Source organism: Uranotaenia lowii, chromosome 1, assembly GCF_029784155.1.
Source record: "Uranotaenia lowii strain MFRU-FL chromosome 1, ASM2978415v1, whole genome shotgun sequence".
NCBI classification, from domain to species: domain Eukaryota; kingdom Metazoa; phylum Arthropoda; class Insecta; order Diptera; family Culicidae; genus Uranotaenia; species Uranotaenia lowii.
In genome coordinates, this window is record NC_073691.1 from 77,413,950 (window position 1) to 77,440,468 (window position 26,519).

General features: G+C 38.9%; 3 protein-coding genes across 4 annotated transcripts; 2 read left to right on the top strand and 1 right to left on the bottom strand.

Moving 5' to 3' along the window:
* Positions 1–49: 49 nt before the first annotated feature.
* On the bottom strand, positions 50–9,179 carry LOC129761056 (uncharacterized). The gene is made up of 3 exons (XM_055758759.1): positions 8,806–9,179; positions 134–831; positions 50–81 (listed from the first exon to the last, which is right to left on the bottom strand). Exons 1-3 carry the CDS (start codon positions 9,177–9,179, stop codon positions 50–52), a joined length of 1,104 nt encoding a protein of 367 aa, XP_055614734.1.
* A 667-nt stretch (positions 9,180–9,846) lies between these two features.
* LOC129749095 (uncharacterized) lies at positions 9,847–10,390 on the top strand. The gene is made up of 2 exons (XM_055743958.1): positions 9,847–10,033; positions 10,149–10,390. The coding sequence occupies exons 1-2, from the start codon at positions 9,877–9,879 to the stop codon at positions 10,370–10,372; spliced, it is 381 nt and encodes a 126-aa protein (XP_055599933.1). The 5' UTR covers positions 9,847–9,876; the 3' UTR covers positions 10,373–10,390.
* Positions 10,391–12,387: 1,997 nt separating this feature from the next.
* On the top strand, positions 12,388–23,565 carry LOC129740488 (tubulin beta chain-like). Of its 2 annotated transcripts, none has more exons than XM_055732183.1 (6): positions 12,388–12,735; positions 20,091–20,325; positions 20,394–20,623; positions 22,398–22,565; positions 22,655–22,919; positions 22,981–23,565. In XM_055732183.1, the coding sequence occupies exons 1-6, from the start codon at positions 12,679–12,681 to the stop codon at positions 23,373–23,375; spliced, it is 1,350 nt and encodes a 449-aa protein (XP_055588158.1). In that variant the 5' UTR covers positions 12,388–12,678; the 3' UTR covers positions 23,376–23,565. The 2 variants fall into 2 exon arrangements, with proteins under 2 accessions (XP_055588158.1, XP_055588150.1); XM_055732175.1 differs by lacking the exon at positions 22,398–22,565 and adding an exon at positions 22,187–22,354 and having other exon boundaries at positions 12,390–12,735.
* The last annotated feature ends 2,954 nt before the right edge of the window (positions 23,566–26,519 follow it).

A 26,519-nucleotide genomic window follows, 5' to 3' on the forward strand; every position in this document is an offset into this window, starting at 1 on the left:
GACATCACGGGGTGCACCGAATGGCTCTGGCTAAACAGCTTGTTCAAATTCACTTCCGCTGCAAATTGGGAAATCCACTCTCTACCAAAGAGCGAATCGTAGTTTCCGGACACAACGTGTAGATTCAAATTACGGGTTGTTTTTCCGATGCGGACGTTCACTGGAAGGCTCCCCAAGCATACGATGGGATGCCCGGTATAGCTGCTGAACTGGCGGTCCGATTTCAAGAGGACACACTTTGGCTTGATTGATCGAAATTTGTTTTCGCTGATGATTCCACAGGGGGCTCCCGTGTCAACTTCCATTGGGATTTCGTAGCCGTCGATGTTGACGTTAATCACTTGTTTTGATGCGGCAAAAGAATGAATTTTGCTCAACGACTGAACCTCGTCCACTAGCGCTGCCGGTTGTTGGTGCGCCTGAACCTGGTAGGTCGATCGGTGTTGAGATTTCTGCTTGCCACTCCTGCACACTGTTGATATGTGGCCCTTTCCTTTACAGGTGAAGCACTCTGCGTCACGATACTTGCATTCACTTCTCTTATGTTGACCACCACATCCGTTGCACTTTTTGACGTTTCCTTCTGCACTTTCCTTCGGCTCCGTGCGCTGGTGTTTGTGAGAGGAAAGTTTGATCGATTTTCCCTTTCTCGTCTTCGGCTTTTCGAAGCCCAGCTTGTTCGTCGATTCTCCATACACTGACGGCTTTGCCGTTTGCACTTCATTGGCTGAGTTGCGAGTGGCTTCTAGTGTGTGTGCAACTTCAAATGCCGCGTTGAACGTTTCGGCACAGAGAACAGAGGTCTGGCCCAGAACAAAAATGAGCCGAAAACTTGTGTAAGAATTTGAATCCGAATACGTTAGTATTTCGTTAAAATATTACTCGGCATATAGCCACTAGATGGTGCTGATTGCTAAGTTAACGAAAACTAAACGAACTGCCCCGTTGCTGAACAGGGGTGCCAGGTGTTTTTTAAAACTGCTTTCAGTCTTATGCAACTAATCCTCAACTTCCTAAAACGCAACCAATATCATAATTAAGTTAATTTTTTAGAGGGATTTATATTTTAGATTGGAATTGGAATTCGATTGGGAGTGAAATCTAAAAGGGTTTTGGATATATTTGCGACAGTGACAAAATCCAAAATGTCACATGATTAACCTTTCCAGGCAGAACAAACCCGGACATTTTACCAGAAATCTTTGCAAAATCATAGGAACTCAAGATTATAGAATTAAAAACCGGGCTGATCAGTTTCAGGAGTGAACATGAATATTTTTTATCTCGAGACACATTTATAATTTTATAAAATGGTTATAAGCTCAATTTGATTAAGCAAAAATTGTTATTTGAGGCTAAAATCATAAATAGTTAGTTTTATTGGAGCATTTGGTTTTGATTTCGCCAAAATTGTGTATATATCCCAGTAAAAACCGAGCTTTTTCCCTCGAAATCCAGACCACCCCCAAACCTCGCTTTCCTAAATTTATTCTTTGAAAATCCGCGTAAGCTTGAAATAAAACCAGCCAATCTGGTATCATTACACTGGATAGCATTTCTTTATAGGAATTTAAAATCGCAAAGTAATAATATAAATCGAATTGTGGCCCAAGATTTCTAACTAAAAAAGAAATTTTCATCAAATTGGCATCCTTGATAATGTTTTGAATTTTCGTCGCCACGTGGTCGAAAATTGTTGTTTACATAAAAATTTGCGTTTCACACGCTCCAATTTTCTCACTAATTTTAATTTATTAACTAGTTTTACATTTTACTTACATAAAATGTAACTGTAGGAATCGATGCATAAAAAAAAGTTGGCTAGTTTGAATGGTTTGAATCCTGAAGCTCAAATGAGTGTTTTCATCACTTCAAATCATACAATCATTCAATCAATCATTCAATAGTTGGTTTTGAATACTATTTATAACTTACACAGTGTGTGGGCCGATCTGTTAGCAGACGCACACTGCCTTGACCATTGTTGAGAGAGTGTCGCCTTTGTCGGAGTTCAACCCGATTCTCCCTCTCTGCTGCACGTACACGCAAGCCGAGCAATGATGCTCCTTTTCGTGGGTCAGCTTTCGGCCGAGTAAGTCGCGCGTGTTCTACGCTCGCGTGTCGGGTGATTCTCTAACTACAAAGTTGAAGTTGCACATTGGCGACCGTGACAGGACTGTTGGACCTAATTTTAGTTGCTTTAGTAGAGAATCACCCCCACGCGAGCTCCGTTTGGTTAGATAAACAAAAAAAAGTAAAAGTTGTTGCAAAAAAAAAACTTGTGCTGTGAAAGTGGAAAAAGAAAGATGGAGGAAACTAGCGTGCTGAGAGTCCGCTTGGTGAAAAAATGGCGAGACGAGAGTCCGCTCATAGAACAGAAAAGATGCAAGCGCGTTGAGAGTCCGCTTGGCATCATTTGAAAAAAAAACGGCGAGACGAGAGTCCGCCGGGAAAATGAACGGATGCAAGTGCGTTGGGAGTCCGCTTGTTATCCATTAAGGAAATGGCGAGACGAGAGTCCGCTAGAAAATTGAACGGATGCAAGCGCGTTGAGAGTCCGCTTGGCATCAATTGACAAAATGGCGAGACAGGAGTCCACCAAAGGAACTGATGGATACAAAGCGCATTGAGAGTCAGCTTGATATCCATTAAGGAAATGGCGAGACGAAAGTCCGCCGGCAGAAATAAAAATGATGCAAGTGGATTGAGAGTTCGCTTGGTATCGATTGGAAAAAAAAGCGAGACGAGAGTCCGCAAGAATATTTTCAATGACAGAAGCATGTTGGTTGTTCAATTGGTAAAGTGTATGAAAATAGCGCACAGTGGTAAAGGCTAATTTTTTTAATCAAAATAAGAAGCGAAAGCAAAAAAGATATTCAATAAGAGAGAGAAATAAAAAAGAACATGTTTAAAAATAGTCAAAGCGTGACAAAATATATCATGTACACGAAGATACAAATTTAAGTAGGCGAGAATGGGTTAAATCACCAAAAGAATTGCAAATGGGAAATTATTCGAATTCAAAAAAAATCATCAAATTGTACTATGAGAAAGAATAATCTTAGTCGATAAAAAGCAAAAAAAAAAAAGAAAGAAAAGGAAAAATGAAGAAAGTTTAGTCAAAGCCCACTTGATAAAATTGGTATTGCTCTTCAGAAGATTTGTGAAGCATGCCAAATCCGCTCTACGATTAAAAAAATAACAGAGATAGAAGGGCACACTAAAAGTCTTGTTGTCCATTGTCCTACTTGTTTAGTTACGTCTTCACGGTCTTTCGAAACTCAATAAAATTAATTTGCCTGTAACCCACTTAGAAATCAAGAGGAAATATTTGTCACTTTTAAAATTAACAAGGCAGATATAAGTTTAAAAGAAACAAATTTGAAACGTCGAGGATAGCTTACGGAGGGTCTGCTAAGTGGAAAAAGCGCATTAAAATTTCGTCTCTATTGTCAAATGAACTTGATACTGAGTCAATAGATACAGAGTTCAGAGTCTGTTTTTGGCTCTAATAACTAAGGATAATGTGAGCCCTATTGGAAAATGTTTTGAAATATGCAAGTGCATTGGAACACTTTCGAATCCTATTTTTTTTTAAATGTATGGATAAGCTGGTGTTGTGAAGGGACAGCAAATTCACACGGCATTGAAAAAAAAGGTTTATAATTTTATCGGTCGAGATAAACGAAACATGCCAGATTGGAGTACGACAACTGGTCACATATTGAGTCAATCATAAAAAAGTCTGCGTCGCGACACGTCGTTTTCAATGAGCTTCATTTATCATAGGCAAAACATGTCTCGCAAACTGTCTGAAGTAATGTCACCTTTGACATGGTAACTATGTTTACGAAGAAAAAAACTACTAACGTTGCAACTCGCTTTCCACCACATTGATATTTAGTATCGCAGTTATATAGAAGTTTAGCAAACATTGAAAACCGAGCAAACTTTATTCGGATTTATGTGGAAAACAAACAATTTGAAAGTAAAAAAAAAAAAGATTTTTTGGCATTGATAATTAATTATTGCTTCTGATCAGTCTGTTTTGTTATCTCGTATGAAAAAGCTCATTGAATGTTGAAATGTCCATTCTAAATTATAACAATATGTCGAGCTAAGTGAACGTCGACAATTCGGTTATTGTAGAGGAAAAAGTAACTAGGAAAAGTCTTCCCCTGGTCTCCTTGATATCACCTCAATAATTGAAATTTTGTTTAACAGAAAAGCTGTAAAAAAAATATTTCACACAATTTAAATTATGCATTTAGTATGAAAAATACGATTACTAGGGAAATAAACCTTATATTGAATCCTTAAACAGCTATAGCTCTAAAATAAAAGCTATCGCATTCAACAACGACGGATTTATGAAGATGGTTAGTTAAAGTCAACATTTATTGCACCGGATGAAAGATCCTTACGGAATGCTTTTTCAGAGTAAACATTTTTTGGACATGTTATCAAGTTTTTTATGTCTTTCTAGAATCTGAGCATAGTTGCATTATAACGTTGAGTTAAGCGAAGATATAATCGACAAGCGGGTGTGGAAAAGAAAGATGTTCAAAACAATATTTTGGCTAACTGGTGAGAAAAAGTAGGACGTTTAAAACAATATACAGTTTATCTACATACTACAAAAGTATACACTCATGTGGTATAATGAAATGAAGTCTTATGGGCTTGATCTATGAAAGCTTCGTTAAATCGTGGGTAGAAATAGGTTTCTACTGGTTTTTGTCAACTGATAGTTATTTATTAAACGAGCCGATGTTTTGGGTGAAACTAATCAGGTCGTTGTTCAATGAAGCAAGTTGAAATAATCTAGTCAAAACCGACCCAGCTCTGCAGAAGCAATCGTCTCGACCTGGTAGAAATCGATCGAAATCAATAAGACAAAAATAAGTGATCAACTGTCTATTTCTACTTGTTTCTACATATTTCGACCAGACATCTGTGAACGGACTTAATATACCAATATTAATAAAACGCATTCGTTTTTTAGGTTAATGTTCCCAAAATTAAAAAGGGTGTAGTGAAACGCCCTGAATTATGCCACGAACTCTTGAACGTGAACGCACTCTTGGATTTATCCAAAGCACTGAAGCAACTGTCAAATCACATACAAACGGACCGTACCGACTTTTTGGAACCAGAACGTCAGTTCCCCTTTGATTTCAATGGCATTTTGGTACCAAAACGTCAGTGCGGTACAGAAATGTCAGTTCGGAAATTTCCTTCTCTTTCAGCCCCTTGGATTTATCAGCTGGGTCTTCGGTTTGAATGCACTCATCTCACCATACTCTAGTACAGTTTTCGATTTGCTCTGCATGTTTGGTGCTTGCTATGGTTGCCACAAAGTCAGCATTTGATTTAACCAGAACGGCCTGGTCGTTAAAAGGTCTCTACAAAAATAGAATTTTATACAAATTTAACTACATTGAGAAAAAGACTACAAAAACAATAAAATCGAATAAACATACAAAAAAAGACCGTATTCAGATTTAAAATCTGACAAGAATGTTATTTTAACCATGACCATGGAGTTTTCGATTGTCAAAACGCTTTAAAAGAAATTCCTAAGAATTGAGATGCTATTTGATATGTTATTTATAAAGTTGAGGCTATAAAATTGTGCTGAAAGCCTGTATGATTTTGGGAAAGATAGTACAGATTAAAATGTGACAATGGTGATGATTGCTGATGTATGCCACGCGCAAATTTAACCGAAACATAAATCGAGTCTTCTCATTAGCCTTTGCGTGTACGCACACATGCGAAACCCGTGGTTCGGCAGCACGAAGGATGTCGGGGTAATCACCGACAAGTGGCTGAGAGGCTGACGAAATCTCTCTCAACTTTGATTCGTACAGATCTTGTGAGAAGATGTGAGAGTGAAAATGCAACTTTTTCGCTTCCATCGGCCCACTAGTTTGCAGTGGGGCTTGGGCCTGCTAAAATGAAGCTTACCACCCATCGCCTGTCGAACATGACAAAATGTCTAATGCACAGACACTCAAACTCGAAGATAAACACTGAAGATCAGCTGACTGATTTTGATGCACCTTATGCATTGCTGGTATCACTGTGAAAAACATAAAACAGAGTTAAAGAAGGCCAAGTGAAATTAATATTCAATATAGCTTTAGTTCAGGCTTAGCATCATATCTTAGTTGATTGCGCCATATTCGATTCGTTGAGATTTTTGATTTGCCGTCCAATGTGGCGAAAATCAGGTAATATTGAAATGTAGTACGTGTAAATCTGCTGTTTAAAATGTAAATGAATAGGAAACGGATCATTAGACCAACTATGTGACTAAATAACACAAATAATCTTATGTTGTCAGCTATGAGGTAACCGGCCTAAGTGCATGTAAGGGCTAAAATATGTAATAATCAGCCAAATATTCCCTCAACTCACGAAAGTTAATTTTCTTAGGGTTTTCGAAGTAATTTCTATTATGTTATTTCAATATGAGATTCTCTGGAAGGAAAACTCATATGTTGGATCAACCGGTAAAAATGTGATTATCGTGAAGAGCGTTCTTCGATCTAGTGTCTAATGGTCTGATGTATCAGCAAATGATTGGATCGTCTTGATTCTGTTGCAATTATTTGTTTGATCGTTTCGTTGAAAGAATTAAAGTTCACTTTTGATTTTCAACGAACCTATAACGAAAGTCCATGCTGAGGACAATAGCGTAGTCGGTTAGGAAAACTGGACTAAATAAATCAAAATCAGAGATTTTTCTCTGTCCAGCAGTTGTCTGGATTATTAATAAATAATTTCAAATTGAAATTTTTTAGCTAGATGTCTTCTCCATGTCCTAACTTCTACAATTGATAACCATGTAGTGTTTTGGCGAATAATTGCGTAGGAGACAGCGATTGGTTGTTGGAAACCACGAATAAGCTTGGCGTGGTTTTGTTAGCAGAAGCTTACATATTTGCAGATTGAAAGAAAAAAGGTTTCACTAGAAACTTTATAGGCATCTAACATTCCGAAAATTTGTCGATAGTTGATGATAGTGTGGAGCTTAAACCAAAGCCTTGGGAGGAGAATAAAACCCAGCTTTTTTGTACTTGGTCTGGTACTGAAAAAAATCACGCCTCTATCGCAATTTTAAGAAAGGCAGGTGATACCATGCAACTTAAACAGAGGTAGAACTGTTGTACTGAAGTACTGAAGTACTGAAATCTACTTTAGTAAATGAGATAGTACTGAAATCTACTTGAGTCAATAAGATTTTCTATCGATTTCAGATGATGAAGAAATAATGAAGAAATGCAAGCATTTCATATTTGTCCTGTTAAGTTTTGAAAAAAAAACACTTTTACAAGAAATAATTTAAGTCTCTAAAGCAATATTTGAAATAAAGGAATATTAAATTCCAAGAACTACCTCCGTTGGCCCGATGGACGAAACTTATTGGTTCAAATCGAAATTAGAGTTGTCTCAAGGATAAAAGAATATCTCCCGATCAAGTTTTTTTTTTCTTTTAGAGAAGAAGGAGGATGTGTGGGCCGATCTGTTAGCAGACGCACACTGCCTTGACCATTGTTGAGAGAGTGTCGCCTTTGTCGGAGTTCAACCCGATTCTCCCTCTCTGCTGCACGTACACGCAAGCCGAGCAATGATGCTCCTTTTCGTGGGTCAGCTTTCGGCCGAGTAAGTCGCGCGTGTTCTACGCTCGCGTGTCGGGTGATTCTCTAACTACAAAGTTGAAGTTGCACACACAGCAAGCACCATTTTTGTTTCCTACGATTCAAAACAAATATTTAAGTGTCTGGTGTTCTAAATTCTAATATTTAGGCGCTTGGAAATGCACAAATTCCTTAGTTTCTAGTAAATTAATCATTTGTAACTGATAAACCAACACACCTTTATGAAAAAATAATAATTTTGAATCAATTTGTTATCCTCTAATCAATTAAGGTTTCTTTATTCTTCTTGGATGCGTTTCGTGGCTTTGAGGTCTACATTTTTTTTTCAAGGATTTCTATTTTGCTCCAAAAGAAAAAAAAAAATGAGAGCTCATAGAAGAAAAAACCTAAGACGTCTCCAAATAATTCATAGCTATGTGCATCTCGGAGAAAGTAAATTTGGTAGACCTGTGTTATCAATACCTCTGTAAAATATATGAAGAAAATTTGTGTTTTTCTTGTTGATAAATATAGTTCATCAAGTTGGATAAAGTTTGCACAGTAAAATGCAAATAAAAGATAAAGATTTTACAGCCATTCCTTTAAAATGTTGGATCGATAGCTTTTCAACTGCCGATCAAGTTAGTAAGTAAACCATCTAAAACTTCTTCGTTTGTATACATAATGAAACGTTTCTATTTTTTTTTTTATTAAATTTCATAAGTTAATGCGATGGATGTTAAATACTAAATAACCATTCAAAAAAGTTCAGACAGGTTGTACATTACGGCTTGGAAGTGATTTTTACCTTAGCGTGCATGTTTAACGAAAATTAACAAATCTTCGTTAAGTTTGTTTTAGCGACATCTAGTGGCTATATGCTGAGTAATTTTTTTCTTTAAAATAACGGTTGACATTTTTACACAAGTTTTGAGCTCCAGCCCGACCTCTGTTCTCTGTGGTTTCGGGTTTCTTCGCGATTATCTCATCGCACACTTCCCGCGATGCAAGGCCATGTAGAAGTTGCTCGGTCAGCATTCTGTCGAGGAATTCGCCATATTGGCAATATGCTGCACCTTGTCTGAGGCGAAGAACAAAACTTGACACTGACTCGCCTTTCTTCTGGACAATTTCACGGAACCGGATACTCTCTACGTACTTATCCTTTGGGTGGTCGAAGTGCTCCACCAATTTGTTCCGTATATCGACGAACGGCAATTCGGCTGGATCCTGCGGGCTCACGAGAAACTTGATGGCGTTGTTGAGTTCCGCTCCCATGTACACGCGAGCATAATGCGCATACTGCTCCTCCGGAATTTTGCTCAACTCCAGCGCCCACTCGAAACGTTTGAAGTAGTCGGCCACTGTCGAATCCTCCGAAGAACGATATTCCGAAACAGAAAATGACGGCGGTTTCGCAGCTGCTTCTGCTGCTGGCGGGGCTGCATTGAGGGGACCCAAAGACCGAAGCGATGATTTTAGGGCATCGGCCAACATCCGTGTTAGAGCTTGAAGTTGCTCTGGATCAGCCATCTTGGGTTTCGTTTTTAATTTTCGATCGACGAAAACGCGTATACTTTTACTTTCGACCGGACTTTGTTTTTCGCGAAACCGAAACCGACTTCTGACACCAAATGTTGTGTCTTAACTTTCGGATAAGTAATTGATTAAATTCGCAATTACTAAACTTAAGATTTATTTGAAAGTAAGAGCAAAATACAAATGTGCGTATGGCTTTAATGGCGTGCCAGCTCTAACTGCTGGTATAGAAATTTTCTTGATGTCATCTATGTAGTAGTGCTAGCTGGGATGCTAGGGTGGACCGCCTTCTAGGGTGGCTCCATATACAACAGTAAGCACTCCTCTTTTCTACAAAAGTACGTATTTTGTAAAATAAATTTTCATGAGGATTAGTTTCGTACTTCATATTGTATTAATTTTTCAACAAAAAAGAAATCTCCTTATCTTCATTATAGAATTATTTAAAAAAAAAAACACCTAGTTCACGCAGAAAAAGAATGGGGAATGGTTTCAATAAAACGGTTTTGTTATTTTATTTTAGCTTTCCTATGCATTTTTTTCAGTGGTTTTCATAAAAAACTCGAACGAAATTAGCAAAACAATTTTTTTATTTGTGCACTCACATTTTTTATTACTTAAAAATCAAATTTGGTTTAAATTAAAACGAAAATAGGTCTATTTAAAAGAGCGTGTAACGATAAGTTAAAAAATGGAAAAAAGAAAAAATAAGCGAAACCGAAAAAAAGGAACAACAATAGTGAAAAAATGGTCGGAGTACACCGCCATGGCCCAGGCGGAAAATAATTATAACAATTATGATCCGAAACAAACAACAACGGCATGTCCATCGGCCAGCAGCTATCAAGGTAGGTTTCGAAATCTGCTGTTTATCTTGAAAACTACCCAAGCCCGTCCGGGAAAACAAAATTATTCTACTGCCAATTAAAATAATTTTTCCAACATTTTTTTTTCATTTTTCAGATGCTACGACCCAAGAATCACCTAAAAACTCTCGTAGTACGTCCCGGACCCATTGGCTGCAGCCCCTTTCAAATTTGGAAGACAGTTGCATGGAAGGTAGGTCAATTGAAACCGTCGTACCTGGTCCGTATCAAAGTGATGGTGGTGCCGCATCTGAGGACCGCAAGCTGGCTACCCAACTGCGCAGATGTCCTGCTCTGATAGTGGCAACAAATCGGAGCTGATTAGGCATTATTTATATTCCGAAATAAAATGCATTTTCATTATATTTGTGTAATTTCATAATTTATAAATTCCGAATTTCATAAATAAACATAAATTTAAAAGAAATATAACTTAATTTAATTTTAATTGGAAAAACTAAACTGCTTAAAACCTTACTTTATTATTACTTTTGAATCAATGAATTTTTATGTGTTTTACCCAAAAAAATTTTTATTTTGATAAGAGTCATAGATCATTTTCAAAAAGGGTGAATTTTATTTTGAATCAAACGATAAGTTTAAACCAAATCGATATTTTTAGTCAGTGTGACCAGAAATATATTTGTGCTTTTTCCCAACCAAAATTTTTATCATTTTTGGCCGAAATATTATTATTTTTAAAATATATTTTTCTGCGTGTTGAGAAATGACGAATACATTGTAATTTTTGAGCACCCGAAAATAAGCTCTTATGATCTTTAAATCATTTTTACCTATAATTTACGCTCTGCAACATGATGTACACATAGTTCCTCAATTTTCAACATAAATTATTTTTTGATTTTTCATTATTATCAATTTTAAAACACGTTTTTAAAATTGATTATAATTCAGTTGACGTCCATAATTCAGTTGACTTCATCGAGTTAAATTTGCTGCTAGATTTTACGGCAAAAAACGCTCATCGGCCCCGATTAATGGTGAACACGAAACAATGATGTAACTCACATATATTATAGCTGTTTTCTATGGTTCAATAAGCGTTCTCCTCAAGGTGGCCATTATGGGAGGTTTAAAAAAAATTGATGATTGTCCGATATTTTTATATCAACTGTGTTTGTATAGGTTAATAAAAGCAATATAAAATTTGCAGGTGATTGCACTGTACCAATCCGTCAAACTGGGTAAAGTTTTCGACGGCATCGAAAAATGTAGAAATTTGAGCATCTATTGCTTGATTTTTTTTAATTTTAAATAGAAATCAAAAACTTTTAAAAACTAATCTCACGATGCGAGGAACTATGTCGAACCATATGCCTAAAGACCGATCTATTGAGTTTCCGGTTCCCGATAGAATTTCCGGCCATCTAGCTGTAGAACGACTCTGACTTCCAGTGAATGATTCTGCGACTGAGTTAAGTATTTTGTCCGGAAAGTCTCTGTAGTCTCACATTCGGGAGTGATACTAAAATACGGTTTCGATAGTCGAATAACATTTGCATAGTAGCCAATAATCACGTATTAGATGAAGTCCTCCGTTTACTCACTAGCACTTTTCCTGGAATGCAAATGTTACTAAATAGTGGTTCCATAGCTTAATTTAATGATACCTACTCAACCATTTAAGCTTTAAGATCTGAAAATTTTTAGATCCCTTTAGAATAGCTTTTTTTTTATAAAAATCTTCTTTATGTGTGTTGCTCTTATGACCTTCATATAAAAAAAAGAGTTATTTTTGGATTTTCTTATTCAAAGGGCTGCCGACCCCTGGTGTAAGCGAAGGTTGAACTCATTACTTTGATTATAAAGCCTTCACGTATGCAACTATAAGTAAGGTGATATTCTTAGCTAAAACATTGATTTGCTACTGCATTTTTTATGCCTCAATGTATACAGTTCATATGATTGTATTAAAGTCTGGCTTCTGTTCAACATAAAAAAAACAAGTTCCGTATTCGAGTTTAGAATTAATGATTTTTAATCTGAAAACGAACTGTGAAATTGAAAATTCTAATGACTCTTTGAACCATTCATTGATTAGGAACTAAGCGTTTTGGATAGCACTGAACCAATCCATTGAACAAATTGAAAACACTCCGTAGCACCTAGTAGAATCGTGTCCGACTTTGCTACCACGCGTTCCGTAGTTCATTTTCAAAAATAAGCCGCCGTTAGGTGTTTGTGTGACACATCATAAAAATAGGTTCATCCTGCTTAGTATTTAGTTAGCTGCTATGCTATACGCCTCAATCTGTCGCCTCTGCCTGCGTAAATGTTATTGGGCGGCATGTGCAGTCAAGCCAAGTCAAGTCAGTCGTACAACGCTACACTTAGTTAGTTGAAGTGTGACAACCAAAGCGAGAAGACCCAATACGTACGGTATCACCTAACTCAATAATAAAATTAGAACGTTGCCGGCACCTTTCACATATTCTCGCTACGTCGTCGCCTCGTCATTCGTCTTCGAAGACGCTCCAAGTAAAAATTGTTCAGTGCGGTTTTTACTTGTGAAGCAGCACGCAGTTTTTTGCTTTCTTCTGGTGTTCGGCTTCAAAAACTTGTTAATTGAATTACTACTCCGGTTGATAAGCTGAAACTCCACAACAATGCGGGAAATTGTTCATCTGCAGGCCGGCCAATGCGGTAACCAAATTGGGTCGAAAGTGAGTAATTTTTTGATGTGACATATGCTGAAATTCAATCAGAATCATCTCAAACCTCACCACGACCTGGTGGTGCAGTTGAAAAATCTATTTCTATCTTGGATGTAAGAATTTTTTTTTCTGTCTCAAACTCATGATATGAACAACTAATAACATTTAGTACTTCCACGGGGTAAGTGCTTACTATATCTTATCTTTCGACGGGGCGTTGTGATATGATATCATGCTTTCCCGATTCTGCGACAGGCAAAAGTCATTTGGTGGAACGAAATTGTACCTTTCACAACAACAAAAAATCCACCAAAGTATGACCTGTGGTGTACGGAACATCTTACGTAACTGTATAGAACGAAAAAAATGTGAACGGGATGTGTGTACGGTCAATTAACAACGAGCAATGAAAGTGATCGACCTACAGAGAATTGAAATAGTTTACCCAAAGTAATAAAATTGTTGATTCTTTAAAGCGTGCTTGTTCATAGGAAGCTAAATATAACGCCAGTGTCAATGCTAGATTAACCAATAATCTACTCATGAGCGGCGTTTATAATTTATCTCGATGCAGTGCGCCGCTCGTAAGGTTTCCTCTTGTTTTGATTCGTATTGTTTTGAACTTTTTGTTTCAATCATTTATGATTGCTTGAATGACAAATCAGAAAATAAATTATAGGTGGTTTTCAATCCCTTACCACGAAAAAGAACTTCAAATTTTTTGCTCACACTTTGTTGTGTTTTCCAATGGAGAATCGAGAAGCTAGTAGCAATTTTTTATGCGATATAAATAGAATAATCATACAATTTACAATAGCCTATTTGAATTTTTAATGATGTTTGACCGTAGATCGAATCTTCTTTCAAAACTTTCATTAAAAATTTGCAAGACTGCTATAAAATTTCGATATTAAACAATGCACCATTTTGTAAGCTCCTTAAAAATATTTGTAGAATGCTCTGTAGAGTAAAATAAAAATCAATAATGGAACAATCAAATTTTGAAAAAACTTTAATTAAATTTTTGCTAGATAATGTAGTTTATAATTTTCAACACGCTTGAATATGATTGTTAACAGTAAAATGTCATCCCTCGACACTTTTTTGTGGAAGTAGGCTTTGCTGCGGTGATGACGGGTGTGTTTTCCTCAGCAGCAAAATTCAAATCAGATTTTTTTTTGTAGAAAATTTTCGTTTTAATAAGAAGTGAATTGAATTGTCCACTGGCCCTTTCAACCCGTTCAAGTAGAGAGAAGAAGAAGAAGAAGAATCGAATTGTGTGGACCAAAATTTTCCGGATTGGACTAGCTACCTGCAATGAAATGGAATTAGACCGGAGTAGCTTTCCGGAGAAACTAACATCCAGATTAAATATAGCAGATTGGGGAGCAGTTAATCGCTTGCAAGTGTCCACAAGATGTATCGAAGGCTCTTTTGGTGCATTCATGATCGTTTTCTGGTGAGATCTGTTAATTTGATTTTAGATTATTTCGAAGGTCTAGAATATTTAGTTAAGATTGAACATTATCACTTTATAATCAAACCCTATAATATAATCATATGAAGCGTGCGACAGGGAATTCCACGCTTATTTCTTCCCTTGTTCCTGTATCTTTTTCGATTTACATCACATGGTGCCTCTCTGCTTATCTCGTTCTCATCTTTTCGCAGCGTGTGTCCAATCCATCTCCACTTACGTTCCCGAATCTCGATTTCTAGAGCCCTTTGATGACACCGACGATGTAGTTCCTCATTCGAGATCCAGGCCAGGCCACCAAGCATGGGTGATATTCCGCAGTTTACAAATAACAAACACTTGCAGTTTTAGCATCGTTACCGCATATGTGCACCAAGTTTCGCACCCGTACAGCAATACAGATTTGACGTTTGAGTAAAAGATTCGAATTTTAGTTCGTAGAGATACTGACGTGAGTGTCAGATGTTCTGGAGACTCGCAAACGCAAATCGGGCTTTCCGGGTTTCAATGTCTTTCTTGGTACCACCATCAGGCGTTATCTGGCTACCAAAGTACTGGAAGTACTCCACTTTCTCAACCTGTTACCCAGCTACTATGAAACTGAAGGGATTCCCTGTGTTGATCTCCATCGACTTGGTCTTTCCACCATTGACTTTGAGACCTGCTGCCTTGGAGCTTTCGGTGAGGTCGACGAGATTTCTATGCATATCCGGTTGTGTTTGGGCGAGCAAAAGAATATTGTCTGCCAGGTCAAGGTCGTTCAGTTGCTCCATTGTTTAAGGATTCCACGGCAATCTTCGGTTCGGTACAAAGTCGATCATTCCAGTTAGAATCTCATCCATTACGAAAAAAGAAGGTAAAAAGAAAGTAAAATTAGCGGTGATATAATACATCCCTGTTTTACTCCAGCAGTTACCGGGATTTAATCGGACAAGACACCGTCTTGCAAGACCTTGCACGAAAATGCCTCGTATTGTGCTTCGATGAGATGGACTAGTTTCTCTGGGACACCTCGTCGCCTCAGAGCCGCCCAGATGCTTTCATGGTTAAGCCGGTCAAATGCTTTTCGAAATCAACGAACATCAGCAGAAAAGAGTATGATTCGTAGCATTGTGAAGTGGTCCACACATGATCGTCCGGATCGGAATCCAGCTTGCCACCTGAGTGTAGCGTCGATTTTCTCTTGGATCTTGTTCAGGATCACTTTGAGTACTTTGAGTACTTTGAGGGTTGTACAGATCAACGTTATGCCTCGCCAGTTACAGCCAGGTCTCCTTTCTTCGGGACCTTTACGAGGGTATACCTTACATCCAGTCGACCGGGAATGTTGCAGTATCCCAGATGTCAACGAAAAGACGGTGCAACATTTGTGCTGACAAGTCAGGGTCGGCTTTCAGCATTTCAGCATGGATGCAATCGATCCCAGGTTGGCTCTGTTGGATTTCATGCTTTTGATTGTCGCTTCTATTTTAGCCAGCAAGGGCGCTTCCGAGTTGACGCCATTAATGCGAATTACTGTTGGCGCTCCGAGCTACGGGTTCTGATGGCCACCGCTTTTCGTGACTCGGAAGTGTTGGTCGAAGTGCTCAGTCCATCGTTTGAGCTGATCTGTTCGATCGGTCAATACCTGACCTGCTCTGTCTTTTAGCGACATTCTACTATTAGTTCTTGGACCACTAAGGCGGCGAGAAATGTCATAAAGTAATCGGATACCTCCATAAGCTGCGGTTCTTTCTCCCTCTTCAGCTGGGGAATTGTTCCAGACTCTCTTGTCTTGTCTACAAGCTCGTTTAACAGCCTTTTCAAGCTCCGCATATCGTAAGCGAGCGGCTGCTTTGGCTGACCCAGTACATGCCTGCTCAATTCCGACTTTCGCCTTCTCCAATCACCGACCATCCGCATTCTCCAAGTTTCATCCGACATCCATTCACGTCTTCTTCCACTAACTTTGCCGAGAGTACCATGGCTCCTCGTGATAAAGGCATTCTTGATTCCACACCACTGTTCTTCGACTGTTCCGTGTGTCGGAAGTTTCTAGGCTCGGAAATCAAGCTGTTCAACGTATGCCCTTTTCACCTCTGGTTTCCCCAACCGGCGGACGTCGTATCGTCATCCAACTTTTTACTCTCACCGCTGTACACGCGCGACTCTCAGTCGTATCTCACCAAGGACGAGGTGATGGTCACATGAAATGTCTGCACTTCGTGCAAACATCAAGAAGGCTCCTTCTCCATTTTCGGCTGATGCAGATGTGGTCATTTTGATTTTCTATTCGGCCATCTCGGTATACCCGAGTACCCTTATGTGCTGATCGATGGAGGAAACGCAATCCACCGATCACCATGTTGCTGTTGCCAAAAAATTATACAAACAGTTCTCCATTTTCGCTCATCTGTCCTAGACCATGGCGCCCCATGATGCGATCAAGGTCCTGGTAGTGGGAGCCAATCTTAGCGTTGAAGTCGCCCAAATGGATTTGAATGTCACCCTTTCTCAACCATGCTGTTCAGTTGACTGTAAAACTGCTCTTTCTTCTGCAAATCGGCAACGTCAATTGGCGCATTACACTGGACCATTGCATTGTAGGGTTTTTAACCCGTGTTCTAAATCTGGCTACGGTTATTTGTTTATTTGTAAAACATCAACGGATCACATTTTGTTCCTAATGATAACTTAATAAAATAATGAATTAAAAACTACATAAATCTACAGAGCTCTCGAAACCATTAAAATTTGTCTTCGGAAAGTAGCCCTTGAAACGTCGATGTCGAAGTACTTGGCGAAGCGGTTGAAAGTTCTCAAAATTCCAATTAGAGTGCTGTTGGCTCCGTAGTTATTCAGCCGGATGGGAACATAGACGTGCCGATTTTTGTTCCTCAATCCTCGGGGCCCCACACTGAGGGGAATAGCCTCCAGCAGCGTGGGAGAGTCAATCCTCGACGCAAGGAGATCCGCTACGATTAAAGTACGTGCAGCGTTTCGACGATTTTGAAGCGTGTTTAAATCAATGAAGGCAACGGTTTTTGCAACTGGGTAAACGAAACGGATCTAACTAGTTCAAGTGTCGCAGGGCATACCGTATAAAGCGCCGCTGGATAGCCTCTATCCGTTCAGCTCTGTTCCGATAAAATGGGCACCAAACTGCAGATGCATATTCGAGAGTTGAGCGAACTATGCTGCAATACAGGCTTTTTAGGCAGTACACATCTTTAAACTCCTTTGTTACGCGAAATAAGAAGCCAAGACTTCTAGATGCTTTATCAACGATGTAATTCGTATGAGTCTTAAACTCCAGCCGATTGTCTACGATAACGCCCAAATCGTTGATGTTGTCCACCCGGGCGATGGTTTCGTTCCCAAGAGTGTACTCTGCGTCAAGAGGGTTCCGCTTGCGAGAAAATGAAATGACCGCACATTTGCTGTGGTTCAGAGGTAAGCGGTTGGTGTCACGCCTGTGAGCGAAGGTGTTGAGCTGCCTTTGCAAGAGATCGATATCGTATTGGCCATTGATGATGTGGAAAACTTGAGGTCGTCGGCATACGAAAGTTTTGGGCCGTCCAAGAGAGTGAGTACATCGTTAAAATAGATGACAAAAATTATCGGTCCCAAGTGGCTTCCCTGGGGCACACCTGAACAAGCAAAGAACTGTCTTGAAAAGTAATTTCCAGTTTGCACTGATAACTTTCGTCCCGTTAAATAGCTTCGAAACCAGTTCAGTAGAGGTCCACAGAATCCTAAGCGTTCGAGTTTAGCGATTGCAATATCGTGATTTACTTTGTCGAAAGCAGCAGATAGATCAGTATAGATGGCGTCAGATTGGGACTTCATGGCAAAGCTATCTTGCACGAACGATGTGAAAGTCAACAAATTTGATGTCTTGGAATGTTTTGGCAGAAATCCGTGTTGATCGTTGGAAAAGTATTGCTTCGAGGACGAGAAAATCGGATTCAGAACAACCAATTCGAACAGTTTGGCAATCGAACAAAGAGCTGAAAATCCACGGTAGTTGTCTATATCTTTCTTATCTCCCTTTTTGTAAACAGGGAACATGTAAGATTCTTTTCAAAGCGAGGGAAAGATTGCGAAGTCCAGCGAAGCTCGAAAAATATGCCTAATGGGAGTCAGCAGATGTGGCATGAAACGTTTCAAGAAAAGAGCTCCGGACCCGTAGATGATGAATTTTTGAGCTAAGCTGTCGCCTTCAAAATGGCTGCGTCATCGAATGAAATACGGTTTAAGGAAGAATCAAGAGGTGAAATATTTCTTACAGCCGTATCGAGTTGCTCTGAGGAAATGGATCCTGTTGTGAAAACGCTTGAAAATTTCTCAACAAAAAGATTACATATGTTCGCTGTGTAGTCGTTCAAGAACATTTGAAACGGAAACCCGGATTCTTTCCGCTGATTTTTGACTTACTTCCAGAAAGATCTCGGGTTGGTCTTAAAATTGCGCTGTAGCCGGTGCAGACAGTTCAGCAACGTCTGCTGCTTTTTTTTTATTATGCCGTGTTTAGCTTTCGGTATTCTGCTTTTGTGCAGAGGGACTTGTGCTTGCTGCAGTATCGAAGGGCACAGTTTTTAGCCGTCTTCAATTGACGCAGTTGATTAGTGACCCATGGAGCTTGTGGGTTGGACGGTAAGCTACGTTTCGGGACATGACGATCGATTATGTAGTTCAGTATGTTTGAGAAAGTCGCATCGGCAGCATTGGGGTTAGAAAGATCGAGCTCGTTCTCCCAATCGATGGAACTTAGGACGAGGGAGATAGCTTCGTAATCGACGTTTTTGAAGTCGGGGCGTTAATGATAGTGACATCGAGTGAGACCACTAAAGCTGGATGATGAGAAACAACTTTGACGAGAGGGGCGGGAGCTAAATCTATAGACGAATTCCTGAAGCCTTCGTTTATGAAGCAGAGGTCTAGCATACGGCCGTTTTCATTTTCGAAGCTGTTGATCTGGCGAAGGTTCGCGGTGCTCAAAGAGTCCAGGAAGATGTTGGAAGGAGCCGAGAAATAGGAGCGTATAGGATCTGGGAACAAAAAGGCACCGTGGGAGGGGCACCATATCAAGCCAGGCATGTTGAAATCACCTATAACAAGTATGTCATCTTCGGGAGAGCAGATTGAGCTTATTTTGGAGAGGCAGCGCGAGAAAGACTCAGCTACAGCCAGGTCACTAGAGCGATCAGGAAGCACGTACACTACGCATAGGTACAGTTTCCAGTCAGCGAGATCAATGCGAGCCCAAAGAAGTTCCAAATTATTCCAGGTTATTCTTTCGCTTATCGGTTCCCATCTAATGAGGGCCGCGTAGGCCTGCGTGCATAACAGGAAACCAACTCCTCATTCCCGAGTAGCGCCTCGTATGCGCCTCGTATGCCAGCAGGATTTGCCCGGACTATGTCTTGTGTTCTCCAGTGTTAGGCCAACGGACTTCGCTCAGTCCCAGAATTTCTAGCTTTAGGCGGCTAGCTTCTCTAGCTTGCATTGTTGGGCAACGGTTAAAACGTTCCAAGTTCCAATTCGTGTCCGTATTTTTATGCTAAAAATCGTCGCCAAAGTTCCAGGTCAGTCATTTCTTTCAGATTTCGTAACGATTTAATAATTCGAGAGTAGTAAGTTGCTAGCCTAAGGCTGTTTACAACAAAGAAACGATATCAATGACAGTTGGTATCGAATTTTCTCCTACTAATTAAAATTGTGTTATCTCTGGAGAATTGTTATCAGAAGGATGTTTTCGGTTACAATCGCAGTTGGGATATGATATTTGTGTTTTTCTAAGAATTAATTTTCTATTCTATTATTATCAGATACTATGTACAATTAAAAAAAAACATTAGTGTTATTCTTTACATTAATATAAACGTTTTACCCTTCTCTGGTGTAGTTTTGGGAAATCATCTCAGACGAGCATGGCATCGATCCCACTGGCCACTACCACGGGGACAACGATCTGCAGCTGGAGCGTATCGATGTTTACTACACGGAGGTGAACGGAAGCAAGTATGTTCCTCGTGCCGTTCTGGTGGATCTGGAACCGGGAACGATGGATTCGGTGAGGCAGTCCCCTTATGGGGCCCTTTTCCGGCCGGATAATTACGTTTACGGCCAATCTGGTGCAGGTAAAATGTTAAAAAATTGTATATAGTTTACGATCAACGGTACTATAATCCATTTCAAACTGTTTCAGGAAACAACTGGGCCAAGGGCCATTACACCGAGGGTGCGGAGCTGGTGGACAACGTGCTGGAAGTGATTCGCAAGGAGTCGGAAGGATGCGACTGCTTGCAGGGATTCCAGCTGGCCCATTCGCTTGGTGGTGGTACCGGATCCGGTATGGGTACTCTGTTGATTTCGAAAATCCGTGAAGAGTACCCAGACCGTATTATGACTACGTTCTCGGTAGTTCCCTCGCCAAAGGTAAATTATCGTTTAACTTATTTCCATTCCAACATTCGCGCCAAATATCGCTTAAAAACATTTTATTCGTTTTTGACATGTTCATCTATAGAAGCAACACATCTTTCCAAATTCGCTAAGCATCACCAAACTTGAGCTTGTCGATTATATAAGTTTGTCTTACAAAGTTAGCCAATTTTTTAAGGCAGAGCGAATTGGCTGTTATCAAATTATCGCTAAAAATAATATACAACTATTGTGAAGATTCCCTGTTGAAGCAAAAAATTAAAAACTTAATTCTGAGTCCCATTTGAACACAGAACTTTATCGTGACAAAATTAACTATGAAATCATTATAAAAGATAGACAATTAGTATCTTCAGCAAAAATGATCATCAAACAATGCGCTTTAGTAATCTCAAATCAAATATTTAAGAGCGTGTCATTTTTGCATGATTCACACACACAAACTTTATCCAGTGAACAGATAGAACCAAATAGTCTTCTACAAAGTTGTAGCCGGGGGTTTTTGAAGCTACTTTACCGAAGAAACCTCATACATCTGACGATTCGTGAGCGAGTTATGATTTTTTAAGTTGAAATGTTAGGGTGTGTCGAAAACAACAGTATTCTGGCTCTAACTTTGGTGAATGAATATGAAATCAAAATGAGCACATTTTTTTCTCAGAGAGCAAACTTACATATATCTGAAGATGTTAATTGGTTGTAAGGGATATTTTAGCAAAAACTTGTACTTTTTTAAGTATCATATCTCAGATTGGCGCAAACCAAAAATTTATTTTTTGATGGCATTTTTTAATTCGAATATCAAAAGACAGATTTTTTTTTCAATTTTAGAAAAAAAACAAAATTAAAATTTGTTAATTTTCAATACAAATTCACACATTTAAAGACCTTTTGAAAAAGAATATCCCTATTTTTCGTGCAAAAGTCGATTTTTATTCGTTTTGTTATTGCTTAGAAGACATTTTTGTTATTTATATGGAATCATTCTCAAAAGTGAGAGCCAGAATACTGTTATTTTCGACACACCGTAACATTACAACTTTAAAAAAAATCATAAATCGCTCACGAATCGTCATATGTATGTGGTTTTTTCAGTAAAGTTTCCTGAAAAACTGTTGGCTACAACTTTGTAGAAGATTATGATCTATTCACTGGAAAAAGTCTATCAAAGAGCATATGGTTTGATGAGCATTTTTGCTTAAAAAATCATCTGTCTATCTCTTATAGTAACTTCGTAATTAATTTTCTCACGATAAAGTTTCGCCCTGGACCACTGTACACTGATGACAGACACTTTAAACCTTTGGCTTAGAACGTTCAATATTTGGCGAGAAAGTTGCATTATCAATTCATCAGACTCGGCACACCCCATTTTCAATCGCTATCAGTAGTTCGCCGACAGGTTTGGGTAAAGATTTCGATCTCATGAGACATATATGCGCGCGGTGCCATCTAGGAATGTGTGTTGTTCAAATGTCAATCATTGTCAACTTTTTTTTCTCTCTCTCTCTCGATTTCATTCTATGTCGTCCCAAATTCATCCCGGTACATGGACAGGTTTCCGACACTGTTGTGGAGCCGTACAATGCCACGTTATCCATCCATCAATTGGTAGAAAACACAGACGAAACGTTCTGCATCGACAACGAAGCGCTGTATGATATTTGCTTCCGCACGCTAAAACTCACCTCTCCCACCTACGGGGATTTGAACCATCTGGTTTCGGTTAGTATACTTATCTGTATTCATTGATCAATCAATTCTCTAGGTCTCGGATGCTGTGGTCGAACCTTACAATGCCACGCTATCGGTTCATCAGCTGGTGGAGAACAGCGATTGCACCAACTGTATCGACAATGAAGCGCTCTACGCGATCTGCTACCAGACCCTGAAAAAGTTTAACCCTTCGTACGCCGACCTGAATCACTTGATCTCCGTGAGATTTCTAAATTAACTTTCCAATAGTTGAAATAAATATGTTTATTTAGATTTGTTTTTGAAACCATTTACCATCTTATATCCCAGGTGACGATGTCAGGCGTAACGACTTGCCTTAGATTCCCGGGTCAACTGAACGCAGATTTGCGTAAACTGGCTGTGAATATGGTTCCCTTCCCGCGTCTGCATTTCTTCATGCCAGGATTTGCCCCTCTCACTGCCAAGGGTTCCCAACAGTACCGAGCCCTGACGGTTCCGGAGCTGACGGCTCAAATGTTCGATGCCAAGAACATGATGACGGCCTGTGATCCTCGCCACGGTCGCTATCTTACCTGTGCTGCCATCTTCAGAGGTACGATTTTCTTCAGCCAAATTTTTCTCCAACTTTTTATTTACCACTAACTCTTTTCCAGGTGTGATGTCGATGAAGGAAGTTGACCAGCAAATGTTGAACATCCAGAGCAAAAACAGCAGCTACTTCGTTGAGTGGATCCCGAACAACGTGAAGGTGGCCGTGTGCGATATTGCTCCGCGGGGTTTGAAGATGTCGGCCACGTTCATCGGAAATACGACTGCCATCCAGGAAATATTCAAGCGTATTTCGGAACAGTTCACGGCCATGTTCCGGCGTAAGGCGTTCTTGCATTGGTACACGGGCGAGGGCATGGACGAGATGGAGTTCACCGAGGCCGAGTCAAACATGAACGACCTGATATCGGAGTACCAGCAGTATCAGGACGCGGCCGTCGAGGAGTACGAGGAAGACGGCGATGTTATTGAGGAGGAAGGCGAACAGATTGCCGATTAGCGGAAACCTAGTCAAATAGTGAAGCGAAAATGATTGCCTAGAATAGTGCCGTTGACTGTGTCAGTTCCAAAAGTCTGTTGTTTGAAGGTTGCAATGACGCAAGTAAAAGTCGAGTGACCATAACTACTGTTACCAAGTGTTCTAAAATATATTTTCTGACCAATATAAGAATTTATGAACAGAGTGAAAATATTTGTTAAACTTTCTAATGGACATGCCTAGATATTCTTGGTTTGAGAATTTCTCCGTTTAAGTAAGATCATAAGTGGCTTGAAAATATTTATAGGCATGAATGAGTGTGGGATAATTGTTCAATCAGTATATTCAGTTAACTTTTCCATCATTCAAAAAAGGAATCATTACTGACTGTCGATAAAAAATTCGTTCCTATTTCGAACCGGTGAATGAGCTTTGACATCAGGGCAACTGAGGCCAATCAGCAAGACAGTCGGAGCCCCTTCGATTGACGATTCTTCAGAGATTATCTATTTTTTTTCTATTTCATGGTAACTACACCCGCAAAACCCTTCCTTGGAGGTGGAATTATCGGCATGACATTCTTTACCGGTCCGACACTAATAAGCTTTCTCATCGCGGGCATTGTCCTTTCAACGCAACCGCATTGCATATGTCTGGAAAAAACGAAACATACCACATATCCCATCACAAGACAAAGCAAGATGGAAACAACAAAGCTATCCTCAAATTAAAAAACCGCATTGCCACGTCGCACAGTGGTCCAAAAGGGCTAAAAGTGGAACTTTTTTCGTAGCGCCTCTGTCTTTTATCTTTACTCTTAAGTATCTTCAGAACATTTGCTTTTTCAAACATGCTTCATAACTTGAAAGCATCAAAAGTTAGTAAAAGTCTACTATAAAAAAATTGAAAATTCTAACTTTTTTATTTCAATAGATAGAGCTTTATGTTATACTACAAAGTTGTAGAATATGTAAAAATATGAAACTTTGTTGAATTAATCAAAACTGTATCTCTTTTCAGAGCAGAGTTATAAAGGTTTTCTTTTGAAAGTTATTTAAAAGTTAACTATAGTTAGATGAGAATGTACATGAATAAGATGTTCTGTACATTTGTTGGGGCATTCAAATCACACGTTTTGCACAAGATTTCAACATTCTACGACGTTTCCTAACCAACTTATTGCAACTTTAAGTTTTATTTTTACTCAACTTCACGAGCGTTTATTGCAAAAACGTGCAAGTGAATTTTCAAAACTAAAAAACCACATTGAAACTTGAACTGAGTGCCAAAAATTGGCGTTATTGTCATTTGTCTCCACGCGCTCATATTTGAACATAACAAGCATATATTTGATATGTTTTACGTGTTTCCATACATAAAAAATGGAAAAATTGATTTCCAGGCTACGCAAAACGAAGGCAGTTGGCAGTTGAAAATAATTTTTGTATGGAAACACGTAAAACACATCAAATAAATGCTTGTTATGTTCAAATATAAGCGCGTGGAGACAAATGACAACAACACCAAATTGTTGCACTTAGTTTAAGCTTCAATGTGGTGTATTAGTTTTAAAAATTCACTTGCACGTTTTTGCAATAAACGCTCGTAAAGTTGAGTAAAAATAAAACTTAAAGTTGCAATAACTTGGTTAGGAAACGTCGTAGAATGTTGAAATCTTGTGCAAAACGTGTTATTTAAATGCCCCAACAAATGTACAGAACATCTTATTCATGTACATTCTCATCTAACTATAGTTAAGTTTAAAAAACTAACTTTTAAATAACTTTCAAAAGAAAACCTTTATAAATCTGCTCTGAAAAGAGATACAGTTTTGATTAATTCAACAAAGTTTCATATTTTTACGTATTCTACAACTTTGTAGTATAACATAAAGCTCTATCTATTGAAATAAAACAGTTAGAATTTTCAATTTTTTCAGAGTGGACTTTTACTAACTTTTGATGCTTTCAAGTTATGAAGCATGTTTGAAGAAGCAAATGTTCTCAAGACACTTAAGATTAAAGATAAAAGATAGAGGCGCTACGAAAAAAGTTCCACTTTTAGCCCTTTTGGACCACAGTGCGTCGCCTGCTGATAAATGTTCCCTTTTCGCGACGCATTTCGACATTGTCTTTTCAATAGAATCTCCAACTGCCGATCAATTAAACGCCGCTGTAAAACGATTACCAATCGATGTGTTGGATCTGGATGTTTTTGCTGTTAGCGAGGAAATGGTTTTAGAAGCTATTAATAATTTAAAGAACTCCACTTCAGCTGGTCAGGATGGAATACCGGCATGCGTATTGAAAAACTGTCGCGCTTTGCTGGTAAAACCACTTACGTGCATTTTCAATCAGTCTCTCCAACAGCAAAAATTTCCTACCATCTGGAAGAAATCGCTTATGAGCTCAGTACACAAAAAAGGTGACAAGCAAGATGTTCTTAACTACCGCGGAGTCACACCGCTAGATGCCTGTTCGAAAGTAATTGAGAGGATCGTCAACGATGTCATGTTTTCAACTTGCCGGAACTGACATGGATTTTTTCCTAAACGTTCGGTAACTTCAAACCTGATGGTTTTCACATCCTTCTGCATATCCAACATGGATGGCGGGAAACAAATCGACGCGATATATACACCCACAATTCAGCCTCTGTGCCAATGGAGGCATCATTGGTACAAGAAGATAACGCGACCGGTGCTGATTCGATTTGCTCCCACGGGCATTAACCTCCCAGTTAACAGAATTGCGTATAGAAATAAATACCTACCGGCCAACACCAGGCAGGCAGCCAGCGAACCGAGCACTGTGCGTGTGTAGCAAAAGCAACAACAAATATATTCCTTCAATTCAATTTTTGAATCAACTTGAATCACTTTGAATCACTTATAGACTATGCAAAGCAGTATAATGCGAGTCTTATTCATCCTACGGTTACCCAGCTTTAAAATTTGCTGTCAAAACACTAAAATTAAAAAAAATGTTTACCTATTTAGAATTTTTTGTATGACAACGAATATCATTACTGGGGTACAAGTTAGGTTAAGTTTTTTTTTCATGAAATGTATTATAAGAATCAAGAAATATTTTTATGGTTTTTGAATGAAAATTTGTATTTTTCCGTATGAACCTTTTTACTAATTCAAAACACGTTGTTATAAAC

Excerpts from the sequence above, each read along its gene's own strand:
- LOC129761056 (XM_055758759.1), bottom strand. The coding sequence starts at position 9,179 with ATGGCTGATCCAGAGCAACTTCAAGCTCTAACACGGATGTTGGCCGAT. Across the intron at positions 832-8,805 it reads TTCGACCACCCAAAGGATAA|TTTTCGGCTCATTTTTGTTC; the intron begins GTACGTAGAGAG and ends TTCTTACACAAG. Across the intron at positions 82-133 it reads CCGCATCGGAAAAACAACCC|AGAGTGGATTTCCCAATTTG; the intron begins GTAATTTGAATC and ends GCTCTTTGGTAG.
- LOC129749095 (XM_055743958.1), top strand. The coding sequence starts at position 9,877 with ATGGAAAAAAGAAAAAATAAGCGAAACCGAAAAAAAGGAACAACAATA. Across the intron at positions 10,034-10,148 it reads ATCGGCCAGCAGCTATCAAG|ATGCTACGACCCAAGAATCA; the intron begins GTAGGTTTCGAA and ends TTCATTTTTCAG.
- LOC129740488 (XM_055732183.1), top strand. The coding sequence starts at position 12,679 with ATGCGGGAAATTGTTCATCTGCAGGCCGGCCAATGCGGTAACCAAATT. Across the intron at positions 12,736-20,090 it reads GTAACCAAATTGGGTCGAAA|TTTTGGGAAATCATCTCAGA; the intron begins GTGAGTAATTTT and ends TCTCTGGTGTAG. Across the intron at positions 22,920-22,980 it reads CTGTGCTGCCATCTTCAGAG|GTGTGATGTCGATGAAGGAA; the intron begins GTACGATTTTCT and ends ACTCTTTTCCAG.